The following is a 24,515-nucleotide window of genomic DNA, read 5'->3' as shown; positions in this document are numbered from 1 at the left end:
CTTTACCCACTTTTTGAGTTTTTTCTTGCTGATCTGAGTTCCTTATATATTCTGGATACTAGTGCTTTGTTGGATGCAGAGTTTGCAAATATTTTCTCCCACTGTGTGAGTTATCTGTCTATTCTGACATTTCTTTTGCTGTGCAGAAGTTTTTATTTTAATTAGGTCCCATTTATGTTTTCGTTGCATTTGCTTCTGGTGTTTTAGTCATAAATTCCTTGCCTAGGCCAATGTCCAAAAGAGTTTTTCCAAGGTTATCTTCTAGAATTTTTATGGTTTCAGGGCTTTTAAAGTCTTTAATCCCTCTTGAACTGACTTTTGTATAAGGTGAGAGAGAAAAAACTCAGTTTCATTCTTCTAAAAAAGGTGTCAGTTTTCCTAGCATCATTTACTAAACAGGATGATGTCCTTTCCCCAATTTATGTTTTTGTATGCTTGTTTGTCAAAGATCAGTTGATTACAAGTATTTGGCTTTATTTCTGGGTTCTCCATTCTGTTCCATTGGTCTATGTGCCTACTTTTATACCAGTACCATGCTGTTTTGGAAATTATAGACTTATAGTATATGTGATGGCTACATATTTGTTCTTTTTGCTTAGGATTGTTTTGGCTATTTGGGCTCTTTTGGTTCCATATGAATTTCAGAATTGTTTTTTCTAATTCTATGAAAAATGATCTTATTTTGATGAGAATTACGGTGAAATCTATAGATTGCTTTTGGCAATATGGTCATTTTCACAATATTATCCTTCAAATCCATGATCATGGGATGTATTACCATTTGTTTGTGTCATCCATGATTTCTTTCAGCAGTGTGTTGTAGTTCTCCTTACAGAGATCATTCACCTCCTTGGTTAAGTATATTTACAGGTTTTTTGTTTTTGGTTTTTTGCAGTTCTTGTAAAAGGGACTGAATTTTTGGCCAGGCGCAGTGGCTCATGCCTATAATCCCAGCACTTTGGGAGGCCAAGGCAGGCGGATCACCTGAGGTTGGGAGTTCAAGACCAGCATGACTAACATGGAGAAACTCCGTCTCTACTAAAAATACAAAAAAATTAGCCAGGCGTGGTGGTTCATGCCTGTAATCCCAGTTACTCAGGAGGCTGAAGCAGGAGAATCGCTTGAACCTGGGAGGCGGAGGTTGTGGTGAGCCGAGATCACGCCATTGTACTCCAGACTTGGCAACAACAGCAAAACTCCGTTTCAAAAAAAAAAAAAAGGGAGACTTGCGTTCTTGATTTGATTTTCAGCTTTGTCACTGTTGGTGTATAGCAGTGCTACTAATTTGTGTACATTGATTTTGTAATCTGAGACTTTACTGAATTTATTTATCAAATCTAGGAGTCTTTTGGAGGAGTCTATAGGGTTTTATAGGTATATAATCGTATCACCAGCAAATAGTGATAGTATGACTTTCTCTTTTCAAATCTAGATGTCCTTTATTTCTTTCTCTTGCCTGATTGCTCTGGCCAGAACTTCCAGTACTATGCTGAGCAGAAGTGGTAAAAGTAGGCATCTTTCTCTTCTTCCAGTTCTCAGGGGGAATGCTTTCAACTTTTCTCCATTCAGTATGATGTTGGCTGTGGGTTTGTTGTATATGACTTTTATTAATTTGTAGTAAGTCCCTTCTATGCCTAGTTTGTTTTTATCATCAAGGGATGCTGAACTTTATCCAATGCTTTTTTCTGCATCTATTGAGATGATCATATGGTTTTTAATTCTGTTTATGTGATGTGTCACATTTATTGACTTGTGTATCCCTACATCCCTGAGACGAAACCCACTTGCTCATAATGTATTATCTTTTTGATGAGAGCAACCCTAATTTGAGAATCCAAAACCTGAAATGCTCCAATAAGCACTTCCTTTGAGTGTCATGCTGGGCTCAACAAGTTGCAGATTTTGGAGAATTTCAGATTTTTGGATCAGGGATACTAACTTGTACTGAGATGAGAGAAAATGGCATATATCTACGCTGTTAGCATGAAAATTATTATCATCTCAAACTTCTAGATAAACCTCAGAACCAACACACACACACAAATCCCAAGCAGTAATATTCTGAAGTGAATAAAATGAATACCTGGGTGAACCTGGAGGTACTTCATGTGAAGAAGTGCTTCGCTCAAACAACAATCCATATTTAGTGGGCCAAACATTTGCAACCTTTCAGGTAAAAGGGTGGGAAAAGACAGAAGTAAGAGAACTTACACCTTTATAAAATGTTTTAAAGAAATATTACAGAATGTTTTATTTTCCAATTTAGTAATAGCTTTACAAAGTAACATAATCATTAAATACAGCATTTTCTTAAAAAGTAATTCAATTAAGCAACCCTAAGATAAAATCAAATCTAATAAAGAGGAGTTGCTCAATGGGAAATTCCTGCCACTGGCCAGTATCAGTAACAAAATGACAATGTGTTAACAATAGCACTAGGCACTAAAAAAACGACAAGTGGCCGGGCGCGGGGGCTCAAGCCTGTAATCCCAGCACTTTGGGAGGCCGAGACAGGCGGATCATGAGGTCAGGAGATCGAGACCATCCCGCCTAACATAGTGAAACCCCGTCTCTACTAAAAAATACAAAAAACTAGCCGGGCGAGGTGGCAGGGTAGTCCCAGCTACTCGGGAGGCTGACTCAGGAGAATGGCGTAAACCCGGGAGGCGGAGCATGCAGTGAGCTGAGATCCGGCCACCGCACTCCAGCCCAGGAGACAGAGCGAGACTCCGTCTCAAAAAAAAAAAAAGACGACAAGTAACCAAAAAAGAGTAATATTATTCATATGCCTTATTTAATATAACCAAAAGTTCTTACATATCATTTAAACTGACAAACACATACCACAGAAGACTTCCTAATTCACTTCATTAAATAACTTATTTTTTTGTGAAGTACAGAAAAATGGTAAGCCACTAAAGCTGCCAAAATTTAGTTGTTCTGAGTAAAAATAACATTTTTGACTACTACGAAACATGAAACATAAGACATGCCTCTAAAACCAAATAATTCAAAAATGTTCTCCAACAAAACCCCCCCAAAATCTGAAAAACCTGTTTACCTGAAATGGTAAGGAAGCTATGTAATCCTTTCCTTCTATGCTATGCATGTTAATACATGAGCTTTGCAATATACATATGCATTTTTCTACTTCATTGCTACCTGAAAAGAAAGGGTACAACAAGACTTATGTTTTTTTCCCCCAAAGGAGTTCAATCCTTACAGCACAAACTATTTAATGCACAATATAAAGATGCTTATGGTAAACCACTATTACTAGTGGCTACTTCATTTGAATGAAAAATACAATGAGATAAACATTTGGAATCATCATAAGAAAAATAAAATTTCAAAAAGAAACTTACTGTAGGCCTTTTCAGACTTATCCTGTGATATAATGAAGTCACACCACAATGCCTAAAATCAAAACAAAATGCTTACCTAAGAAAATTATATCTAAATAATCATCTATTAACTAATGGCATCTGAATAATAATAATAGCATCTACGCAGTAACTTTGACTCCTCAGCTCAACATGTACAATCATGGGAACAAAAAGAAGAAGAAAAAATAAATTACAGTAATAAATGATAAATATAATGAGGAAAGACAAAATATGTTTACAATTAAATTTTATGAAAAGATCCATAAGAATTAAAATTTCAAATTAAAAAAATAAATTTTACAAAATGACAAGAATCAAAAAACCTGCCAGAGAGAAATCTTGCAGCAAAAATTCAAAAAACCTGCCAGAGAGAAACCTTGCAGCAAAAATTCAAATAGTGGCTCAAACCATACTAAACCCTATATCCTAAACAAAACTAAAGATTATTCAAACTTTATAATCTCTAGATTAAACAATTGCTCTTATTCTTAGACTCTCTCTAGACTGACTTTTGAAAAAGTATTTAGAAAAACTAACTCCTCCCTTTCTTAAAAGCCCATCTTACAAAATATAAACTAGGAAAAGCTATTAAACTTTAACTGACATACTTGACAATCACTTATTAAATTATTTAATAGCATTTTGTTTTTTTTTTAACTGTGGTCAAATATACACAATATGAAAATTAACATTTTAACAATTTTTAAGTAGACAATTCAGTGGCATTAACAACATTAAATTGACGAGGTTAGTACAATTTGTGAGCCTGTACAATACTGCACATTTCCAGAACTTTTTCCTCATCTCAAACAGAAACTCCAGGCCCACTGAACAATAACTCCCCATTTCCCAACGCCCTGAGCTCTGGTAACCTCTATTCTACCTTCCCTATGAAAGGACCTGTGCTAGGTATCTCAAGTAAGAGAAACTGTACAACATTTGTCCTTTCGTATCTGTTTTATTTCACTTAACATAATGTTTTCAAGGTTCATCCATGTTATAGCATGTATCCGAATCTTATCCCTTTTTAAAGCTAAACAATATTCCACTGTTAGCAAAAACCACATTTATTTATCCATTCACCTGTCAATGGACATGGGTTGTTTGTACCTTTAGGCTATCATAAATAATGCTGCTGTAAACACTGGTGTACAAGTATCTGTGAGGCCCTGTTCTCAATTGAATTGTGCATATATCTAGAAGTGGAACTGCTGGATCATAACGGTAATTCTATGTATAACTTCTTTTTAAGAGATGGGGTCTCACTCTGTCACCCAAACTGCAGTGCAAGGCATGATTCTAGCTCACAGCAGCCTAGAACTCCCGGGTTCACGTGACCCTCCTGCCTCAGTCTCCTGAACAGCTAGGAGTACAGGCATGCACCACTATGCCTAGCTATATGTATAACTTTTTGAGAAATCGCCAGATTTTTCCCCGGCAGCTTTGTTACATTCCCAACAGCAATGCAAAGGAGTTCCAACTTCTGGACATCCTCACCAATATTTGTTATGTTTCTTTAATAACAGCCAACCTAGTAAAGTGGTATCTCACTGTGGCTGTAATTTGCATTTGCCTAATGGTTAGTGAAGTTGAGCATCTTTTCATGTGCTTATTGACCATGTGTGTACCTTCTTTAGAAAAATGTCCATTTAAGTCCTTCTGCCCAATTTTTTAATTGGGTAGTTTGTTTTATTGTTGAGTTGTGGGAGATTTTAATGGTTAAGAAATGAAAATTCATGAAGAAAACCATGCATGAGAGCTGTGCTCCAACCTGAAATGTCCAAAATCTACAATGCACCTATTACAGACTCAACTTTCATGAAATCCCATCCTCTTAGCCTCTAAAAGTAAATATTTTAACATCTCTTTTATCCCTGATATCTAAGAGATCACTAACCCCTTCCACATCTCCCTCTGCTTTATCACCTCTTCTTTGCCAAGGCACCAATCTTTTATCTAAACAATCACAAAATAATGCCCCTGACAACAGTCTCCCTACTCTCCAGTCAATCCTATATATATATTGCTAACAAAGCAATCTCTTCTCAAAACTCAAAATTGATCACTTCCATTTTAAAATCCTTAGCAGGCTCCCTTCAGCATATAGTTTAAAATCCAAATTCCTTGGTTTATATACAAGGCCCTTTGGTCTGTATACTGCCAGCATCCACTTGCATCTCTCCACACCCACACTTTGTGTACAGCCATTCTGAAGTTTAAAAAGTCATCTTTGGCCGGGCGCGGTGGCTCAAGCCTGTAATCCCAGCACTTTGGGAGGCCGAGACGGGCGGATCACGAGGTCAGGAGATCGAGACCATCCTGGCTAATACGGTGAAACCCTGTCTCTACTAAAAATACAAAAAACTAGCCGGGCGACGTGGCGGGCGCCTGTAGTCCCAGCTACTCGGGAGGCTGAGGCAGGAGAATGGCGTGAACCCGGGAGGCGGAGCTTGCAGTGAGCTGAGATCCGGCCACTGCACTCCAGCCTGGGTGACAGAGCGAAACTCCATCTCAAAAAAAAAAAAAAAAAGTCATCTTTTCCCATAATTCTTTTTGCTGTGATTTCCTCTGCCTAGAATGCCCTTCTGCCACCATTTTATAATACAAATAGCATCTTCTTTGAAAAACCCTCCCTTGGCGCGCAGTCCTCTGGGCTCTCATCACTCTGTGGATATGCGGTTATTTTTTTTTTTTTTTTTTTTTTTTTTTTTTTTTTGAGACGGAGTCTCGCTCTGTCGCCCAGGCTGGAGTGCTGTGGCCGGATCTCAGCTCACTGCAAGCTCCGCTCCCGGGGTTAGGCCATTCTCCTGCCTCAGCCTCCCGAGTAGCTGGGACTACAGGCGCCCGCCACCCCACCCGGCTAATTTTTTGTATTTTTTAGTAGAGACGGGGTTTCACCGTGTTAGCCAGGAGGATCTCGATCTCCTGACCTCGTGATCCGCCCGTCTCGGCCTCCCAAAGTGCTGGGATTACAGGCTTGAGCCACCGCGCCCGGCCGGATATGCGGTTATTATAGAGCATTCAGGATACAGCATTTCAGTTGATCTGTCTGTTCTCCTTTCTAGGCTATGAGTCCTTCAATGGCAGAAACCACATTCACCTTTGTAGCCCCAGCATAATCTGAAACTGAGTGAGACTAAATACTTGCAGAAGGCCAGGCACAGTGGCTCACACCTGTAATTCCAGCACTTTAGGAGGCCAAGGCAGGAGGGTCGCTAGAGCCCAGGGGTTCAAGACCAGCCTGGACAACGTAGTGAGACCCCCATCTCTATTAAAAAGTAAAAAGAATAAATGAAAAAATAAAGAGAACAACCAAAAAAAAAAAAATTCTTGCAGGATAAGTAAAACAATGAATAGATAAAATCTGAGTCACATATACCTGGTATTATTTCACAACAAAATAGAAAATCTTTCTCCATATTAGCAAAAAGATTAAATAACAATATATTTTCCAGATAAAAAGGCTAAAATTTCAAATCTTACAATTACACTTACAAGTGATCTTAAGATAAAGGAGATAATACATCTAACTGTACTTCCATAGAATCTAGTAAATAGGCAACTGTTCTTGGAGAAATTAAGAGGAAAATATAGAAGCAAAGAACTACATGGATATCATCAAATGCACTTTTCACATCTACACTAACTATATGAATTATATGGGAAAAAAATTACCATCAAAAAGATCACTGGCTTCAACACTCCAGGACACAAATGCTTTTACATACGCCCTCAAATGTTGGAATAATGATTCAGTTCATCCTTTCCAATAAATAGTTAGAATACAGTGCTTATCAGGAAATAGTTAATGGCAGGTGGGAGGAGTGGAAGGAAGCAGTGTCCAGATACAAAGATTTCAGCATTTACAAAAACGAAACTTAACATTAGTCAAAGCCTCCAAAACCTCTTGTCAATCCTAATTCAACTACTATAAATGCATTAGTTTTTCCTCCAACTTTTTGTTATAAAAATTTCAGTAAGAAAAGTTGAAATAATGCAGCAAACATATTTCACCTAAATCCAACAGTCATGAAAATTTTGCCATATTTGTTTATGTGTGTGCATTTGTGTACATATGGGATTTTTGGAACGGGAATGCTGACTGTCTAAAAACAAATTGCACAAACATCATGACATTTCACCCCTAAATACTTCACCATGCCTTTTCTAAAAATAAAGATGTTCTCCTATAAAACCATAAAACCATCATCCCTAAGAAAAAAATAACACTTCTCTAACATCAGCTACTGGCCAGTAATTTTCAACCTTCCCAAATTTTCCCCAAAAATATCTTTTTAGCTAGTTTTCTAAAACCAGGACTCAATCAAAGTTCATTTAACAAGGTTCAAAAAATACTGCATTTGGTGATGTCTCTTTAGTTTCTTTCAGTGTAGAACAGTCCCCACCTTTTTCTCTTTCTCCATGACTTTTTAAAAGAAACCAAAATGTAGACTATAAACTTTTTATAGTGGAAAATTTCACATAAATACAAAGTAAACAGAATAGGATAATGAATCCCCATCAGCCAGTTTTTTTTTTTTTTTTTTTTGAGACGGAGTCTCGCTCTGTCACCCAGGCTGGAGTGCAGTGGCCGGATCTCAGCTCACTGCAAGCTCCGCCTCCTGGGTTCACGCCATTCTCCTGCCTCAGCCTCCCAGGTAGCTGGGACTACAGGCGCCACCACCTCGCCCGGCTAGTTTTTTGTAGTTTTTAGTAGAGATGGGGTTTCACCATGTTAGCCAGGATGGTCTCGATCTCCTGACCTCGCGATCCGCCCGTCTCGGCCTCCCAAAGTGCTGCGATTACAGGCTTGAGCCACCGCACCCGGCCAAGCCAGTTTTAATAATTATCAAGTTTGGTAGGGCATGGTGGCTCACGCCTATAATCCCGGCACTTTGGGAGGCCAAGGTGGGTACATCACGAGGTCAGGAGATCGAGACCATCATGGTAACACAGTGAAACCCCAGTTCTACTAAAAATACAAAAACAAAATTAGCCAGGCATGGTGGTGGGCACGTGAGGCAGGAGAATGGCGTGAACCCAGGAGGCGGAGCTTGCAGTGAGCCGAGATAGCGCCACTGCACTCCAGCCTGGGCAACAGAGCAAGACTCCATCTCAAAAAATAAATAAATAAATAATAATCAAGCTTTGCCATTCCTATCGCATCTATTTCCTTATCTCATGATATTTTAAAATATAATCCTCTAGTGCCTATATTTCCTTAAACAGGAAGTTAGGTCTAAATATTCATACTTTGGGGAAGAAAACTTAGTAGATGACATCATGTACTTCATTCCACATTACAGCTAGAAGCACATAAAAACCCTTCATGTCACTATTAATTATGCTAAACTCAATCACTTGATTGAGGTGGAGACTGACAAATAACTCCAAAGTAGAGGTACATTTGTTCCTTCACATTTACCAAGTAATCCACAGGGTGGTATGTTGGCGTCATGGTAATATTCTTTCGACCAACAGTGTTAGTATCTATTTACAATCCTTGTTTGAATCAATTATTGCACTGGAGGTTACAAAATGGTGATTTTCTAATTCTACAATTCCTTTTACATTTATTAGCTAGCATTCTTCTGTAAGTGTTTTCCTTCATCAAATGGAGATGAACTGCATGTCTTCCTGAAAAAATATGGCAAACGCTTCTTTCCCTTTCATTATCAACTTTCAGAACAGTTAGTTATAATAGCCAACTGCAATGGCTGCAAAGCAGATTTTTTCCTTTCTCTCTATCATTATGAACCCCACAATTTTTATTTATTCCAATCTTTGCAATCAATTATAGTAATCATGTGTTAAAATAGTTCTGTACCCTTAATGTTTTATAAGTTTTTGCTGGCAATAACAAATTGAATTACTTAAGGACAGAGTGTTTAAAGATTATCATTAAAGTGACAAAAGAGAGTGTAAAAAAAGTAATGATACATAAAATTAAATTTTTATTTTCCTGCCATTCTCTTCACATTACATTATGTCATGTTACAATGTACATCCAGCTGTTGAGATCATTATGCTGGTTTTACCATTTCTGTTAAATTTTAAAACAAAAATTTTTTTAAATTGCATTAAATAGTGAATCAAATGCTAAAATTCAAATCAACTCACCTGCTGAACAGGACTGTCAACTGTAAACGCTTTATAAACTGCCAATGCCTGGCTTTTACTTCCTTTGCTCCATATCACCATATTTCCGGCAACATAGAGTTCCTCATCATAGTCCACGTCTTCTCCAATTTCACTCACTCCTTTCCTTAACTGCCAGCTTTCCTTAAAAATTAACACATGTAAAACATATTCAAGCACTCTTTGTTTTTCAAAAATCTGGAAGAAAATTTATTTGCCCATGGAATAAGCACAACCAAAAAGTTTCGTATACTGATTAACAGAGGATGTGGATATAGGCATTACATTACAGAATTTCATGAAGAATTTACTCAATAACTCTCTATATTGAATGTTTTATATTATTCCTCTGCATTACTCTGCCAAAAACAAAAACGAACAAAAAGCACACCTTCTCTACTCTCCAAAAGTCAAATCACATGTTTGGGAGACAAAAAGGACATATTAAGTACATGAGGTAGGGTAGATAAAGGACAATGAGGTGCACATGGGAATCACTCGGCAAATTTATGAACAATGCAGACTTCCTGCTTCGCAGCCACATATATATTCACCTTCTTTTCCTTTGTCCCACCAACCAAAATGAATGGATAAGAAGAAGTTTCCATTTTTAACTACATAGGCTTTCCCTTCCTGAGATTTTAGTATCCCAAAGGGATATGAAAATGGAATAAGGCAAGAGGGATACATTTTCTGACACACACTTACATCTCATTCCCCTACTTACTACTCATTCCTCGGCCAGGCGTGGTGACTCACGCCTGTAATCCCAGCACTTTGGGAGGCCGAGGTGGGCGGATCACCTGAGGTCTGGAGTTTGAGACCAGCCTGACCAACATGGAGAAATTCCACCTCTACTAAAAAAATACAAAAGCATCTGGGCATGGTGGCGCATGCCTGTAATCTCGGCTACTCGGGAGGCTGAGGCAGGAGAATCGTTTGAACCCAGGAGGCAGAGGTTGCAGGGAGCTGAGATTGTGCCATTGCACTCCAGCCTGGGCAACAAGAGTGAAACTCCGTCTCAGCAAAGAAAAAAAAAAAAAAAATGATTACTCTACCTACCTTTGTGGCATTTCTTCTCTCCTTTAGAAACATGTAAATCTTCTGCAGCAGGGACTATTTCTAATTGCTACCATTTAATCATTAAATAACATGAAATCTGGTCCCCACATACTAAGAGAAAAGAAAAAGGTTTAAAATGGACAATCATACTACTGAACCTGACTCACACTATAAAATCACAAGTTATAGAGGGTATCTAAATAAGTTGCTATGACAATATAATAAAGTCATTATTTTCAACATTTATTGAAATTACCACACCTTAACTCTACCCTAGAAGTGGCATCACACTGATCTCTCAGTTGCCTGTCAGTAGTCTCAAATTACAAGTAGATTATATCACTCTACATTTCAAAAACACAATGGGAAACTCAATGGAACCTTCTGTTTCTCGTGGATTGTAACCTCCTGAAGGGATCCCACCAAGCCAGCAGCACCATCAGAAGACCATAATTCAGAGGCTGGCTGCAGCTGGCGAAGTTGAAGGTTCAAAGCATTAGGGTGGTGCTTGCAGTGGTCTCGACCAAAAGGAACAAATTCCTGCAAATCCCTGGCTGCAATCATCGTTGCCCTTTCTTCATAGAAGTTCGACATGGGTTCCAAATATCAACATTATTTCTGTATGAATTCAAACACATTCTGATCAGCTTCCAGACTCAAAACTAGAATAAAAACACCATAAACACATAAGTCATTAATCCTTACAAGGGTGTAAAGTAATTATATCAGATTGGTAAGTACATAAGTGGTCATAACATAAAAGGGTGTTTTAGATCTGATTCTTTCAAACAACTGCAATTATCACATTTTAGTCACAGACTGACAGTTACCACTATAGGAAACCACTGAGATGCGACAAGTAATTATGTCCCACACCACCTATCCCATGTTTCCTACTACTATATGCTAATTTTTCCATACTTTATATATGAAGTATTTAGACAAATTGTGTCCTATAGTCCCATAACTACATGGCTTCTCAACATTTAAGGTCATTTCTGGTTAGATGCCAGAACCTCATCTGAAAAGTACATATAAGGGATCACTGTCATGTTGGAATAAAACAATAAAAAATCACATATTACTCTAATGCATCAGAAGTTGAACTGCTTTCAGGTGACCAATCTACAAAAGACATAAGTTATCAAATGTCATAAGTAGCTGTGATACCCCCAATCCCACCTAAATATATAACTACAATCAATTTCAATTATTGGTCGAAACCCAAAAAACTGAGGCATGAATAACTCTAGCCATGGAACAGTTATGCTTGTAGATTTAAGGGTACTAGGTTTTAATTAATTATATCTAATTAATCTAATCATTAATCGATTACAGTACAGTTTATTACTAAAAGAAAATGGATAAACTGTTAAAGCCTTCATCACAAGCTTAGGAAGAAGTCAGGCTTTAGACAACAGTACAGATAAGCATAATTAGACTGCCCTTTGACCCACTTTCCTGTACCTGCTTAAATATACCATGTTCCTATAGATAGCATTTTTAATGTTAGGAGCCTAAGACTTTTGAGATGATAAAAGCTAGTCTTAAGACCCCATCAAGGAACCACATTAGCATGAGAATGTGGTTTATCTCTCTGTCCCATGACTTCATCCTTCATTCTCTGACCAATCAATACCTTAGCCCACTACCCTCCAAACTCTTTAAAACCTTGAGACTGGGGGCCAGGCGTGGTGGCTCACGCCTGTAATCCCAGCACTTTGGGAGGCCGAGGCGGGCAGATCACAAGGTCAGGAGATCAAGACCATCCTGGCTAACACGGTGAAACCCCGTCTCTACTAAAAATACAAAAAATTAGCCAGGCCTGGTGGCGGGCGCCGGTAGCCCCAGTTACTGGGGAGGCTGAGGCAGGAGAATGGCATGAACCCAGGAGGCAGAGCTTGCAGTGAGCCAAGATCACACCACTGCACTCCAACTCCAGCCTGGGTGACAGAGCAAGACTCTGTCTCAAAAAAAAAACAAAAACAAAAACCAAACTCTAGATGTTAACTCTTCAGGGAGGCTGTCTTGAAGTTTTCTCAGTCTCCTAGTTCGGTGGCCCTGCAAGTAAAACACTTTATCTGCTGCAATCCCCGTTGTTTCCGTGTACTGACTTGCTGCTTATAGGGCAAGAGACCTATATGGTTACACAAACCACCCAAAGCCTATGTAGTTCTTTTGCAGCTCCTCCAAAGCCACAAAGTTATTTTTACTGTGAATTAAATGTTATTCTTGGCTGGGCGCCATGGCTCATGCCTGTAATCCCAGCACTTTGGGAGGCCGAGGCAGGCGGATCACCTGAGGTCAGGAGTTCAAGACCAGCCTGACCAACATGGTGAAACCCCATCTCTACTAAAAATACAAAAAAAAGAAGAAAAAGTAGCCAGGCGTGCTGACAGGCACCTGTAATCCCAGCTACTTGGGAGGCTGAGGCAAGAGAATCGCTTGAACCTGGGAGGCAGAGGTTGCAGTGAGCCGAGATCGTGCCATTGCACTCCAGCCTGGGGGACAAGAGTGAAAATCCGCCTTGAAAAAAAAAAAGTTACTCTTGATATAATTATGTCACAAAACATGATACAAGTTTTGTTTTTCCTCCTGCTAGAAATAAATGAGTACTGGGAACACTTGAACTTGGAACACAACCAAAAAGTGCCTTATAAAACTTACAAGGGGCCGGGCACGGTGGCTCATGCCTGTAAATCCCAGCACTTTGGGAGGCCGAGGCGGGAGGATCATGAGGTCAGGAGTTCAAGATCAGCCAGGCCAAGATGGTGAAACCCTATCTCTACTAAAAATATGAAAATTAGCCAGACGTGGTGGTGGGCACCTGTAATCCCAGCTACTCGGGAGGCTGAAGCAGAGAATTGCTTGAACACGGGAGCCGGAGGTTACAGTGAGCCGAGATCACACCGATGCACTCCAGCCTGGGCGACAGAACAAGACTCCGTTTCAAAAAAAAAAAAAAAACTTAAAAGAAAACAACAAAATTGAGCTGGTCTTCCTATATTTTATTCAACAGGACAACCAACATCAACAAACTTTTGACTTTATGAAACTTTAGTTCTGGAATTATATAATGTTATTTTCTTATAACTGAGAGAAAATCACAGAATGGTTAAAGAATTATTTATCATTTTGTACCTATTAAAGCCACATATTTAATACTTTCACAGTACCCCAAACTTTTAGACATGTTTTTACTTATTAGGGGCAACATAAACAGCTATACATAAAAATACTATTAAATTCATATGCTATAAATAACAGTATCAGCAATGATTCCTACAGACAAACACTACCCTGCCAAAAAAAAAAAAAGAGGCCCAAATGCACACTAACAGGAGCTTAAGTCTCCAGTCTCCACAAAAAAGGAAGAGCTTCGCCAGCCGTTCTAGAGGACGGTGAAAACAGTCTAAGAGCCCGGGCCTCAGAAAATCAGCTCAGAGGGACTGGGGGCCAATCTAGAAGCTGAGGCTACACATGGATATGCTGCGCGCAGCTCATAAAAGAGGTTGGCAACCAATGAGCTGGAAGGAGCCCCCTCAGCCCCGGGGCACGCTCAGGGCCCTCCCTCACGTTCCCAGTCCCCCAGGTTCCCAGACCTACGGCCACGAGGGGAGGATAGGCCTCGGGGCGGATGCAAGAGTCACGCGGCGCGCGACAGACCACCAAGTGCTGCGGTACAGGGCCCGCACCTGTATAACTCGGGACGCGTCAGGCGCGGCGAGCCCCGGCTGCTCCCCGGAGGCGCAGGGGCCGAGGAGGCCCTAGGGCAGCGGCGGGGTCCGTCACAGTGACTCCTCGGCCGCGGCAGCTTCTCATTCCCTCTCCCTCCCCTATTCCGGAGGAAGAATGGGGCAACACCACCGGGCGCGAGTGCTAATGGCAGGAAGGCATGCGAGACGTTCAAATGGACGCGTCCATCTTGACTTTCCCGTCCTGCCTCGCGCCAGGGCGGGGCATGGCGGGAGGCGCGCGGCGTCCTAGCAGTCCTAGCGCCTGCGCTGTTGCGGGAAGACCGTGGCAGAGTAGAATTTGAGGGCTGTTTCCTCCGTGCGATTGATCTGAACCGCGAAGCCGGATTCTGTCTGCTAGAGTCCGTACAGTGATGGGATCCTCCTGGCGTCCAAGTTCTCTTTAGCTCATGTCACTAGGGACCTGAACTGCCTCATAGATCTAAAGGTTTTTTCTGTCTGGTTTCGCTTCCGCCTCCTGACCCCACGTGGAGGTAAGCACCTCTAGGTTGATGGTGGGGAGCAGGGGTTGCTGATTTTCTCTACGTGCAGTGCTCTATACCTTTTTCGGTCCATACTCTTCTTCGAAGAGTCGATGAACGGTGTAAAAGTCCTCACAGAAACGTTACTTGCCATTTCCAGATTCAGAGACACTTCTTGAGGCAATTCAAAGACCCGAGTTAAGAACCCCAGCGACCACTCGCGCCTGTAATCCCAGCACTTTGGGAGGCGAGGCTAGAGGATTGCTGGAGCCCAAGAGTTTGAAACCAGCCTGGGCAATATAGCGAGACCCTGTCTGCACAAAAGAAAAATTTTAAAAATTAGCCTGGCATCGTGGTGCGCACCTGTAGTCCCAGCTGCTTGGGAGTCTGGAGGATCACTTGAGCCGGGAGTTTGAGGCCACGGTGAGCTATGATCGCGCCACTGCACTCCAGCCCAGACAACAGAGCAAAACCTTGTCTCCAAAAAAAAAAAAAAATGGGTTATAGGAGAAAGGATAGAAACAAAGATTCATGAAACAGTTAAATAAATACAAATATACCTAATTGATATTTTAAACTTTTGTGTGTGTGTTTTTCTTTTTTCTTTTTTTTTTTTTTTTTTTTTGAGACGGAGTCTCGCTCTGTCGCCCAGGCTGGAGTGTAGTGGCTGGATATCAGCTCACTGCAAGCTCTGCCTCCCGGGCTTACACCATTCTCCTGCCTCAGCCTCCCGAGTAGCTGGGACTACAGGCGTCCGCCACCTCGCCCGGCTAGATTTTTGTATTTTTTAGTAGAGACGGGGTTTCACCGTGTTAGCCAGGATGGTCTTGATCTCCTGACCTCGTGATCCGCCCCTCTCGGCCTCCCAAAGTGCTGGGATTACAGGCTTGAGCCACGGTGCCCGGCCTGTGTGTGTGTTTTTCTTAAGACGGAGTCTCGCTCTGTCACCCAGGCTGGAGTGCAGTGGCGTGATCTCAGCTCACTGCAACCTCCGCCTCCCGGGTTCAAGCGATTCTCCTGCGTCAGCCTTCTGAGAAGCTGGAATTACAGGCGCCCGCTACCACGTCCAGCTAATTTTTGTATTTTGAGTAGAGACTGGGTTTCACCACGTTGGCCAGGCTGGTCTCAAACTCCTGTCCTCGTGATCCTCCCGCTTCATCCTCCCAAAGTGCTGGGATTACAGGTGTGAGTCACTGGGCCCAGCCAATATTTTAATTTTTTTTTTTTTTAAGTTTAGATTTACAGAAAAATTTCAGATAGTTCCAAAATTTCCCACATACCCTATACCCAATTTCTACATCCAGTTTCCCTATTATTAGTATTTTACATTAGTATAGTGCATTTGTTAAAATTAATGAAATATCAACACATGAGTAATTAAAATTCATACTTTGTTCAATTTTTTTTAAGAGTTTTGCTGTGTTGCCTAGGCTAGAGTGCATTGGCACAAACACAGCTCACTGTAGCCTTGAACTCCTGTGCTCAAGCAGTCCTCCTACTTCAACCCCCCCAAGTAGATGAGACTCTAGGCGTAAGCTACTGCATTAGTTGTACAATATCCCTTAACTGGAATTCGTCTGATGTTTCTTCATGATTAGCCTGGGAATATGGATTTGGGGAAGGAAGATCATAGAGATAAAGTGTCATTTTCATCACATCCTATCAAAGGTACTTATCAACAGCATCACTTATCGCTGCTGATGTCAACCTTGATCACCTAACTGAGATAGTGTTTGTCAGATTTCTCTACTGTGATGTTACGTTTCCCCACTTTCCATACTGTACTCTCTGGAAGGAAGACTGTATGTGCAGCCCTCAGTTACAGAGTGAGGCCAGTGATTTTGTTGTTGTTGTTTTACAAACTTGCAAAAGCGAATGAAGGAGGGAAGCATCTTTTCAACACTTAGTGTTGCAATATTTGGATATTCATGTGGCAAAAATGAATCTTGATTTGCACTACACACCATTTACAACAATTAAAGTGCATCGAAGACCCAAATATGAGAGTAAAGCTGCCGGGCGCGGTGGCTCACACCTGTAATCCCAGCACTTTGGGAGGCCAAGGCAGGCAGATCACCTGAGGTCAGGAGTTCAAGACCAGCCTGACCAACACGGTGAAACCCCATCTCTACTAAAAATACAAAAAAAAAAAAAAAAAGTAGCCAGGCATGCTGACAGGCACCTGGAATCCCAGCTACTCGGGAGGACTGAGGCAGGAGAATCACTTGAACCCAGGAGGCGGCAGTTGCAGTGAATTGAGATCCTGCGATTGCACTCCAGCCTGGGGGACAAGAGCGAGACTCGTTTCAAAAAAAAAAAATAAATAAAGAGTAAAGCTATACACTTACAAGAAAACATAGATGTAGGCCGGGCGCGGTGGCTCAAGCCTGTAATCCCAGCACTTTGGGAGGCCGAGACGGGCGGATCACGAGGTCAGGAGATCGAGACCATCCTGGCTGACACGGTGAAACCTCGTCTCTACTAAAAAAATACAAAAACTAGCCGGGCGAGGTGGCGGGCGCCTGTAGTCCAGCTACTCGGGAGGCTGAGGCAGGAGAATGGCGTAAATCCGGGAGGCGGAGCTTGCAGTGAGCTGAGATCTGGCCACTGCACTCCAGCCCGGGCAACAGAGCGAGACTCCACCTCAAAAAAAAAAAAAAAAAAAAAAAGAAAACATAGATGTAAATCTTCATAACCTTGGATTAGGCAATGATGTCTTAAATATGGTACCTAAAGCACAAGGAACCTAGGAAAATAATTGATAAATTGGAGAAAAGTTTTAAATTTTGTGCTTCAAAGGTATTGTCAAGGAATTGAAAAGAACTCACAGAATGGGAGAAAAGATTTGCAAATAATCTGATAAGAGTTTATTATACAAAATATGTGAAGAAGTCTTACAACTCAACATAAAAAGACAACCCAATCTAAAAATGGGCAGAGGATTTGAATATACATTTTCCCAAAAATATATTATACAAGTGGCCAAAAAGGACAATAAAAGATGACTAACATCATTAGTCATTAGGGAAATAAAAGCTAAAACCACTTCTCACCCAGTAGGATAGCTGTCATCAAAAAGAGAGACAATAACAAGTGTTGATGAAGATTTAGAGTTATTTGACCCCTTGTACATAATTGATGGGAATGTAAAATGGTGCAGCCACTTGGTAAAACAGTTTGACAGGTTCTCAAAAAGTTAAACGCTGGTCTCTGTATTTAACGCTGGCTCTTCTCTGCCAGAAGATGGCAGCGGCCACCAAGTTGTCACTACTGGAGAAGTCCCTGGAAATGAATAAGGGTAATAATAAATAAAGTGCTCAGGGCGAGTGACAGATTCCGGTTTTTCAAACAAACAATGGTCCAAGTCTAACGGGATTGACTACTATAGCAATTCATTTAGTCAAGCAAGCTAACAAAGAATATTTGCTGGGGAGTACTGCAGAAGAAAAAGCAATAGTTCAGCAATGGTTACAATACAGGGTCACTCCAGTAAAAACGATATCCACACACTGTTTTGTTTTTTGTTCTTTGTTTTTTGTGTTTTTTTTGAGATGGAGTGTCGCTCTGTTGCCCAGGCTGGAGTGCAGTGGTGTGATCTCTGCTCACTGTAAGCTCTGCCTCCTGGGTTCATGCCATTCTCCTGCCTCAGCCTCCCAAGTAGCTGGGACTACAGGTGCCCGCCACCACGCCTAGCTAATTTTTTTGTGTTTTTTTATTAGAGACGGGGTTTCACCATGTTAGCCAGGATGGTCTCGATCTCCTGACTTCATGATCCACCGGCCTCAGCCTCCCAAAGTGCTGGGATTACAGGTGTGAACCACAGCACCCGGCCCACGCGCTGTTGAAGGATCTTATTTCATATCTTGAAGATAAAGTCTACCTTACAGGATATAACTTCACTTTTGCAGATATCTACTATGGACTTCATCGCTTTATAGTTGACCTGACAGTTCAAGAAAAGGAGAACTATCTTAATGTGTCTCACGGGTTTTGTCACATTCAGCATTATCCAGACATCAGGCAACATCTGCATAGTGTTGTCTTCATCAAGAAGAGACTATATACTAATTCCCACTGGAAGCTATCTGTGCCGTACAGAAGATGTATGAAAAATGTTTTAAATGGAAAATGTATTCTGACCACAGGACTGATATAAATTAACATACAGTCATTATTTGTTGAAGTTGATAGAATTTTTAAAGTGTAAACTTGTGTCTGAATGTTTTATTTGTTCTGTAGTTGAAGTTTTGCAAATTTTTGTGTAAAAATTTAACTGCTATTAAAAAAACAAGTTGAGATCAAGTTATAAATTAACCTTGTTTTTAATAAGTGACATTTATTTCAATAAAAGTTGCAAATCAGTGGCTTAATCTTAAAAAAAAAATAGGTGGTCCTTTCAGTGGTTGACATATTTGGCTATTTATTAACCTCTTTTCATATTCTCAAATTTATATTCCCCTTTTGGGTATTTATGGAAGTTTGTTAAGAACTGTGATTAAAAAAAAAAAAAAAAGGGCCAGGCATGGTGGCTCACACCTGTAATCCCAGCACTGTGGGTGGCCGAAGCAGGCAGATCATGAGGTCAGGAGATGGAGACCATCCTGGCTAACACGGTGAAATTCCATCTCTACTAAAATTACAAAAAAACTAGCTGGGCAAGGTGGCGGGCGCCTGTAGTCCCAGCTACTCGCGAAGCTGAGGCAGGAGAATGGCGTGAACCTGGGAGGCGGAGCTTGCAGTGAGCTGAGATTGCGCCACTGCAATCTCAGAGTGAGACTCCGTCTCAAAAAAAAAAAAAACAAAACTGTGATAAATTGTGCCAAGGAAACAGAAAGGGAAGACAGATTGATTTGTTTTTAAATATTTATGTGAGCTAGTAAATGTGGTTGAAAGCATTTTTTTTAAAGTTAATCACAGAGTCACCCTATGATCCACCAATTCCACTCCTAGGTATATACCCAAGAGAACTGAGTACACATTCACACAGGCACTTTTACGTGAGTGTTCATAGTTGTATCATTCAAGAAAGCCAAGAAGTTAAAACAACCCAATGCTCATTAACTGATGAATGGGTAAAAATAATATGGTAATATGGGTATATGTATATAGCAAAATATTATTCAGCTATAGAAGGGAATTTTTTTTTTTTTTTTTGAGATGGAGTCTCGCTCTGTCACTCAGACTGGAGTGCAGTGGCGCAATCTCGGCTCACTGCAAGCTCCACCTCTTGGGTTCATGCCATTCTCCTGCCTCACCCTCCCGAGTAGCTGGGACTACAGGCGCCCGCCACCACGCCTGGCTAATTTTTTGTATTTTTAGCAGAGACGGGGTTTCACTGTGTTAACCAGGAGGTCTCGATCTCCTGACCTCGTGATCCACCGGCCTCGGCCTCCCACAGTGCTGGGATTACAGGTGTGAGCCACCACGCCCAGCCTAGAAGGGAATTAAGTACTGATACATGATACAACATGGATGAACTTCAAAAACATTATACTAAATGAGAGAAGCCAGACACAAAAGGCCGCATGTTGAATGATTTCATTTATACACAATACCCACTATGGGCAAATCCATAGAGACAGAGTAGACTAGTGGTTGCCAGGGGCTGAAAGTGGGGCAGGGGAGGGTGGAATAGGGAGTGACTGCCAACAGGTACAAAATTTCTTTTGTGGATGATGAAAATGTTCTAAAATTAATGGTACTGCTTGCATGATTCTGTGAATATACCAAAATCTATTGAATTGAATTGTACACTTTAAAAGGGAGAATTGTATGGTATGTGAAAGGTATCTGAATAAAGCTGGGGTTTTTTAAGTTCTTAGGTAAGACACCAAAAACACAATCCAAACAGGGGGACTATAGTAAAAAATAATTTAATTGTACATTTAAAAATAACTAAATGAGTATAATTGGATTGTTTGTAACACAAAGGATAAACAGTGGAGGTGATGTATTACCCCATTTACCCTGACATGATTGTTACACATTGCATGCCTGTATCAAGAGATCTCATGTACCCCGTAAATATATACACCTACTATGTACCCACAAAAATTAAAAATTAAAACAAAAACACTATAAGAGAAAAAGATTAATGAATTAGACTTCATGAAAATTAACATTGCCAAAAACACTGCAAAGAAAAAGAAAAGCCATAGAAAATATTTGCAAAACTGACAAATGACTTATCCAGGATAAAGTTTTCAAAACTCAAAAAAAAAAAAAAATTGCCCTACTCTTTAATAAAGGTTCTGTCATACTTAAGATTTAGGCCTGGTGTGGCTCACACCTGTAATCCTAGCAATTTGGAAGCCAAGGCAGACAGATCACTTGAACCTAGGAGTTTGAGACCAGCCCGGGCAACACAGTGAAACTCTGTCTCTACAAAAACACAAAAATTAGCCAGGCGTGGTGGTGCATGCTTATAGATTCAGCTACTTGGGAAGCTGAGGTGGGAGGATCACCTGAGCCTGAGAGGTCAAGGTTGCACTGCAGTGAGCTGAAATTGTGCCACTGCACTCCAGCCTGAGCAACAGAGTGAGACCCTGTCTCAAAAAAAATAAAAATTAAAAAAAAATTGTATCACAGTTATGGTTACAAATTTAATTTATCCAATGAGAACCTGGTAGAAAGGAAGACAGATTTTTTTTTTGAGACAGAGTCTCACTGTGTTGCCCAGGCTGGAGTAGTACAGTGGGGCAATCTCAGCTCACTGCAACAGGAGGACAGTTAGGGCACAGGCTTTAAGATTTAATAAGACTTTATTGTTGGCACATGGAGTTTCCCTCACGTCCTGAATAGACTGACGTGACTATTTTGGGGACCTCCCTAATTTGGGAGAAAAGAGTGAGAAAGCCGTGTTCTCAGATTCTTTACATTTTTCATAAGGCCTAAGACGTGCCTGGGGGCTCACGCCTGTAATCCCAGCAAACACCTTGGAAGACTGAGAGGGGAGGATGGCTTGAGTCCAGGAGTTCAAGACCAGCCTGGGCAACATGATGAAACCTCATCTCTACTTAAAAAAAAAAAAAGCTCATTGAAGAAGATGCGGTTATAGGTGCTGTGGATCGCTGATCCACACGCTCCTGCTCCTGACTCACTGCTGTTCACTCCCACCAAGGAACAAGTCAGTCAGGAAGCCGCGCGGCAGTCATGACTCTTGAGGATACTGGAAAAACACCTGTGGAGCCAGAGGTGGCAAGTCACCGAATTCCAATCACTCTAATGGGCCACAACGTAAAATCCCTGGAAAAGGTGTGTGCTGACTTGATCAGAGGAGCAAAGGAAAAGTATCTCGAAGTGAAAGGACCAGTTCGAATGCCTACCAAGACTTTGAGAATCACTACAAGAAAAACTCCTTGTGGTGAAGGTTCTAAGACATGGGATCATTTCCAGATGAGAATCCACAAGCGACTCATTGACTTGCACTGTCCTTCTGAGATTGTTAAGCAGATCACTTCCATCAGTACTGAGCCAGAAGTTGAGATAGAAGCCACCATTACAGATGCTTAAGTCAACTATTTTAATAAATTGATTACCAGGTGTTTAAAAAAAAAAAAAGGGCAGGGGGGTCGGGCGCGGTGGCTCACGCCTGTAATCCCAGCACTTTGGGAGGCCAAGGTGGGCCGATGACAAGGTCAGGAGATCGAGACCATCCTGGCTAACATGGTGAAACCCCATCTCTACTAAAAATACAAAAAATTAGCCTGGCGAGGTGGTGGGCGCCTGTAATTCCAGCTACTCGGGAGGCTGAGGCAGGAGAATGGCGTGAACCCGGGAGGCAGAGCTTGCAGTGAGCCGAGACTGCGCCATTGCACTCCAGTCTGGGCGACAGAGCGAGACTCTGTCTCAAAAAAAAAAAAAAAAAAAAAAGTCCTGAGACCCGGAAGCAGTCAGAAGCAATCATCACCTGCTCCTTCATTTGGGTGTTCTGGCTCCTTCACTCACATTCAGTTGTCCCCAAACCAAATAAAACTCTCTTAAAAATGTCTTATCTTTGTTCTCCACGATATATAAAACCAGCTAAAAGTATTTCCTTCAATCTTTGCACACATTTGTCCCCCCTTATCAAAGGAATCAGAAAGATCTGTGTGTCCTGGCTGGGCACGGGGGCTCACGCCTGTAATCCCAGCACTTTGGGAGGCTGAAGCGGGTGGATCACCTGAGGTCAGGAGATCGAGACACGCCTGGCCAACATGGTGAAACCCCCGTCTCTACTAAAAATCCAAAAAAATGCCGGGCGCGGTGGCTCAAGCCTATAATCCCAGCACTTTGGGAGGCTGAGACGGGCGGATCACGAGGTCAGGAGATCAAGACCATCCTGGCTAACACGGTGAAACCCTGTCTCTACTAAAAAATACAAAAAACTAGCCGGGTGAGGTGGCGGGCGCCTGCAGTCCCAGCTGCTCGGGAGGCTGAGGCAGGAGAATCGTTTGAACCCAGGAGGCAGAGGTTACAGTGAGCCAAGACGGTGCCATTGCACTCCAGCCTGGGGGACAAGAGCAAGACTTCATCGCAAAAAAAGAAAAAAAAAAAAAAAACACTGTGTCTACACTAGATACCGTTAGATGGCACATATAATAAAAAAAGTTTGTGACCTATCATCTATCCCCAAAGTTGAGAGACAGAAAGAGCTACAAACAAGCTATTATAAAAGATTAATTACTATACCTTGTTTTTGTGAGGAAGGGAAAAGGCTTTTTATTTTTAATTTTTGCACACAAAAAGAACCACAAGCTTAGGTTTTACAGCTTCAGGCACAGGTCCAAAGGAAATTCAGAACTCAAAAACTCACCAGTCTAACAGCAACTCCATCATGCACACACATACGCACCCACATTTTTTAAAAATTTTTTCCCCTTCCTCCCTTCCTTCCCGGCTTCCTTTTCTCCTTTCTTTCTTTGACACAATTGTGCTCCTAGTGGCAAGCAAACAAAAATACCATAAAGAACGCCAGGAGATAACAGAGCCCCCAAGAGAGACAATCAAAAATTATTATTGGACTGGGTGCGGTGGCTCACATCTGTAATCCCAGCACTTTGGGAGGCCAAGCCGGGCGGATCACTTGAGATCAGAAGTTCGAGACCAGCCTGGCCAACATGGTGAAACCCGGTCTCTGCTAAAACTACAAAAATTAGCCGGACATGGTGGCTTGTGCCTGTAGTCCCAGCTGCTCGGGAGACTGAGGCAGGAGTATCGCTTGAACCCAGGTGGCAGAGGTTGCAGTGAGCTGAGATTGTGCCACTGCACTCCAGCCTGGGCAGAGCAAGACTGTCTCAAAAAATATAAATATATATATATTATCAGTTGATTTCCTGTTATCTGCTACCTGACAGATCACCAAATCACCAGCCCTTCCCAGGAAACTACAAGAGCCAGACCTCTAATTTCAGCATGTTCTGCAGCAAATGGAATCTCTTATATGTACCATCTCCATTCCTCCAACAAACTACAAGAAGAAGAAACTTATTTTCAGGATGGTTTCGGCAAGTAGAATGGAATCCTTTTGTATGCGCCATCTCAATTCCTCTAAAACTACAAAGACAAAGCACTTAGACTACTGTATTTTGCTCAAGAAGCTAAATGGAGGTGCTTACAAGAATTATGTGGTTTCCCAATAAATTATAAGTGCAGTTTCCCAGTAAACTACAAAACCTAGACCTCTGTGCTTCTGGTATGTTCTTTAGCATGCTGAATGGAGTCTTCTACATCTG

The 24,515-nt window shown here is 41.3% G+C and overlaps 2 protein-coding genes across 5 annotated transcripts in view; one reads left to right on the top strand and one right to left on the bottom strand.

The window, feature by feature from the left end:
- Nucleotides 1–15,043, bottom strand: part of ANAPC1 (anaphase promoting complex subunit 1) — a 121,979-nt gene extending 106,936 nt beyond the window's left edge. The window contains exons 1-6 of one of the 4 annotated variants that reach the window (XM_033175457.1): nucleotides 14,282–15,043; nucleotides 10,968–11,204; nucleotides 9,507–9,668; nucleotides 3,366–3,417; nucleotides 3,062–3,162; nucleotides 2,084–2,166 (exon numbers count right to left, since the gene is read on the bottom strand). In XM_033175457.1, the coding sequence (XP_033031348.1) occupies nucleotides 2,084–2,166; nucleotides 3,062–3,162; nucleotides 3,366–3,417; nucleotides 9,507–9,668; nucleotides 10,968–11,180 (611 nt within the window). In that variant the 5' untranslated portion in view covers nucleotides 11,181–11,204; nucleotides 14,282–15,043. Of the gene's footprint in view, nucleotides 1–2,083; nucleotides 2,167–3,061; nucleotides 3,163–3,365; nucleotides 3,418–9,506; nucleotides 9,669–10,967; nucleotides 11,205–13,253; nucleotides 13,278–14,281 lie in introns of those variants that run through there. The other 3 variants (XM_033175459.1, XM_033175458.1, XM_033175460.1) reach the window with 3 other exon arrangements.
- A 6,905-nt stretch (nucleotides 15,044–21,948) lies between these two features.
- Nucleotides 21,949–22,314, top strand: LOC117062205 (40S ribosomal protein S20-like). The gene has a single exon (XM_033175467.1). It carries the CDS (start codon nucleotides 21,955–21,957, stop codon nucleotides 22,312–22,314), a length of 360 nt encoding a protein of 119 aa, XP_033031358.1. The 5' UTR covers nucleotides 21,949–21,954.
- The last annotated feature ends 2,201 nt before the right edge of the window (nucleotides 22,315–24,515 follow it).

This window comes from Trachypithecus francoisi, unplaced genomic scaffold (assembly GCF_009764315.1).
Source record: "Trachypithecus francoisi isolate TF-2019V2 unplaced genomic scaffold, Tfra_2.0 Lachesis_group17, whole genome shotgun sequence".
In the NCBI taxonomy this organism is placed as follows: domain Eukaryota; kingdom Metazoa; phylum Chordata; class Mammalia; order Primates; family Cercopithecidae; genus Trachypithecus; species Trachypithecus francoisi.
This window is presented reverse-complemented; position numbering and strand designations above follow the sequence as displayed.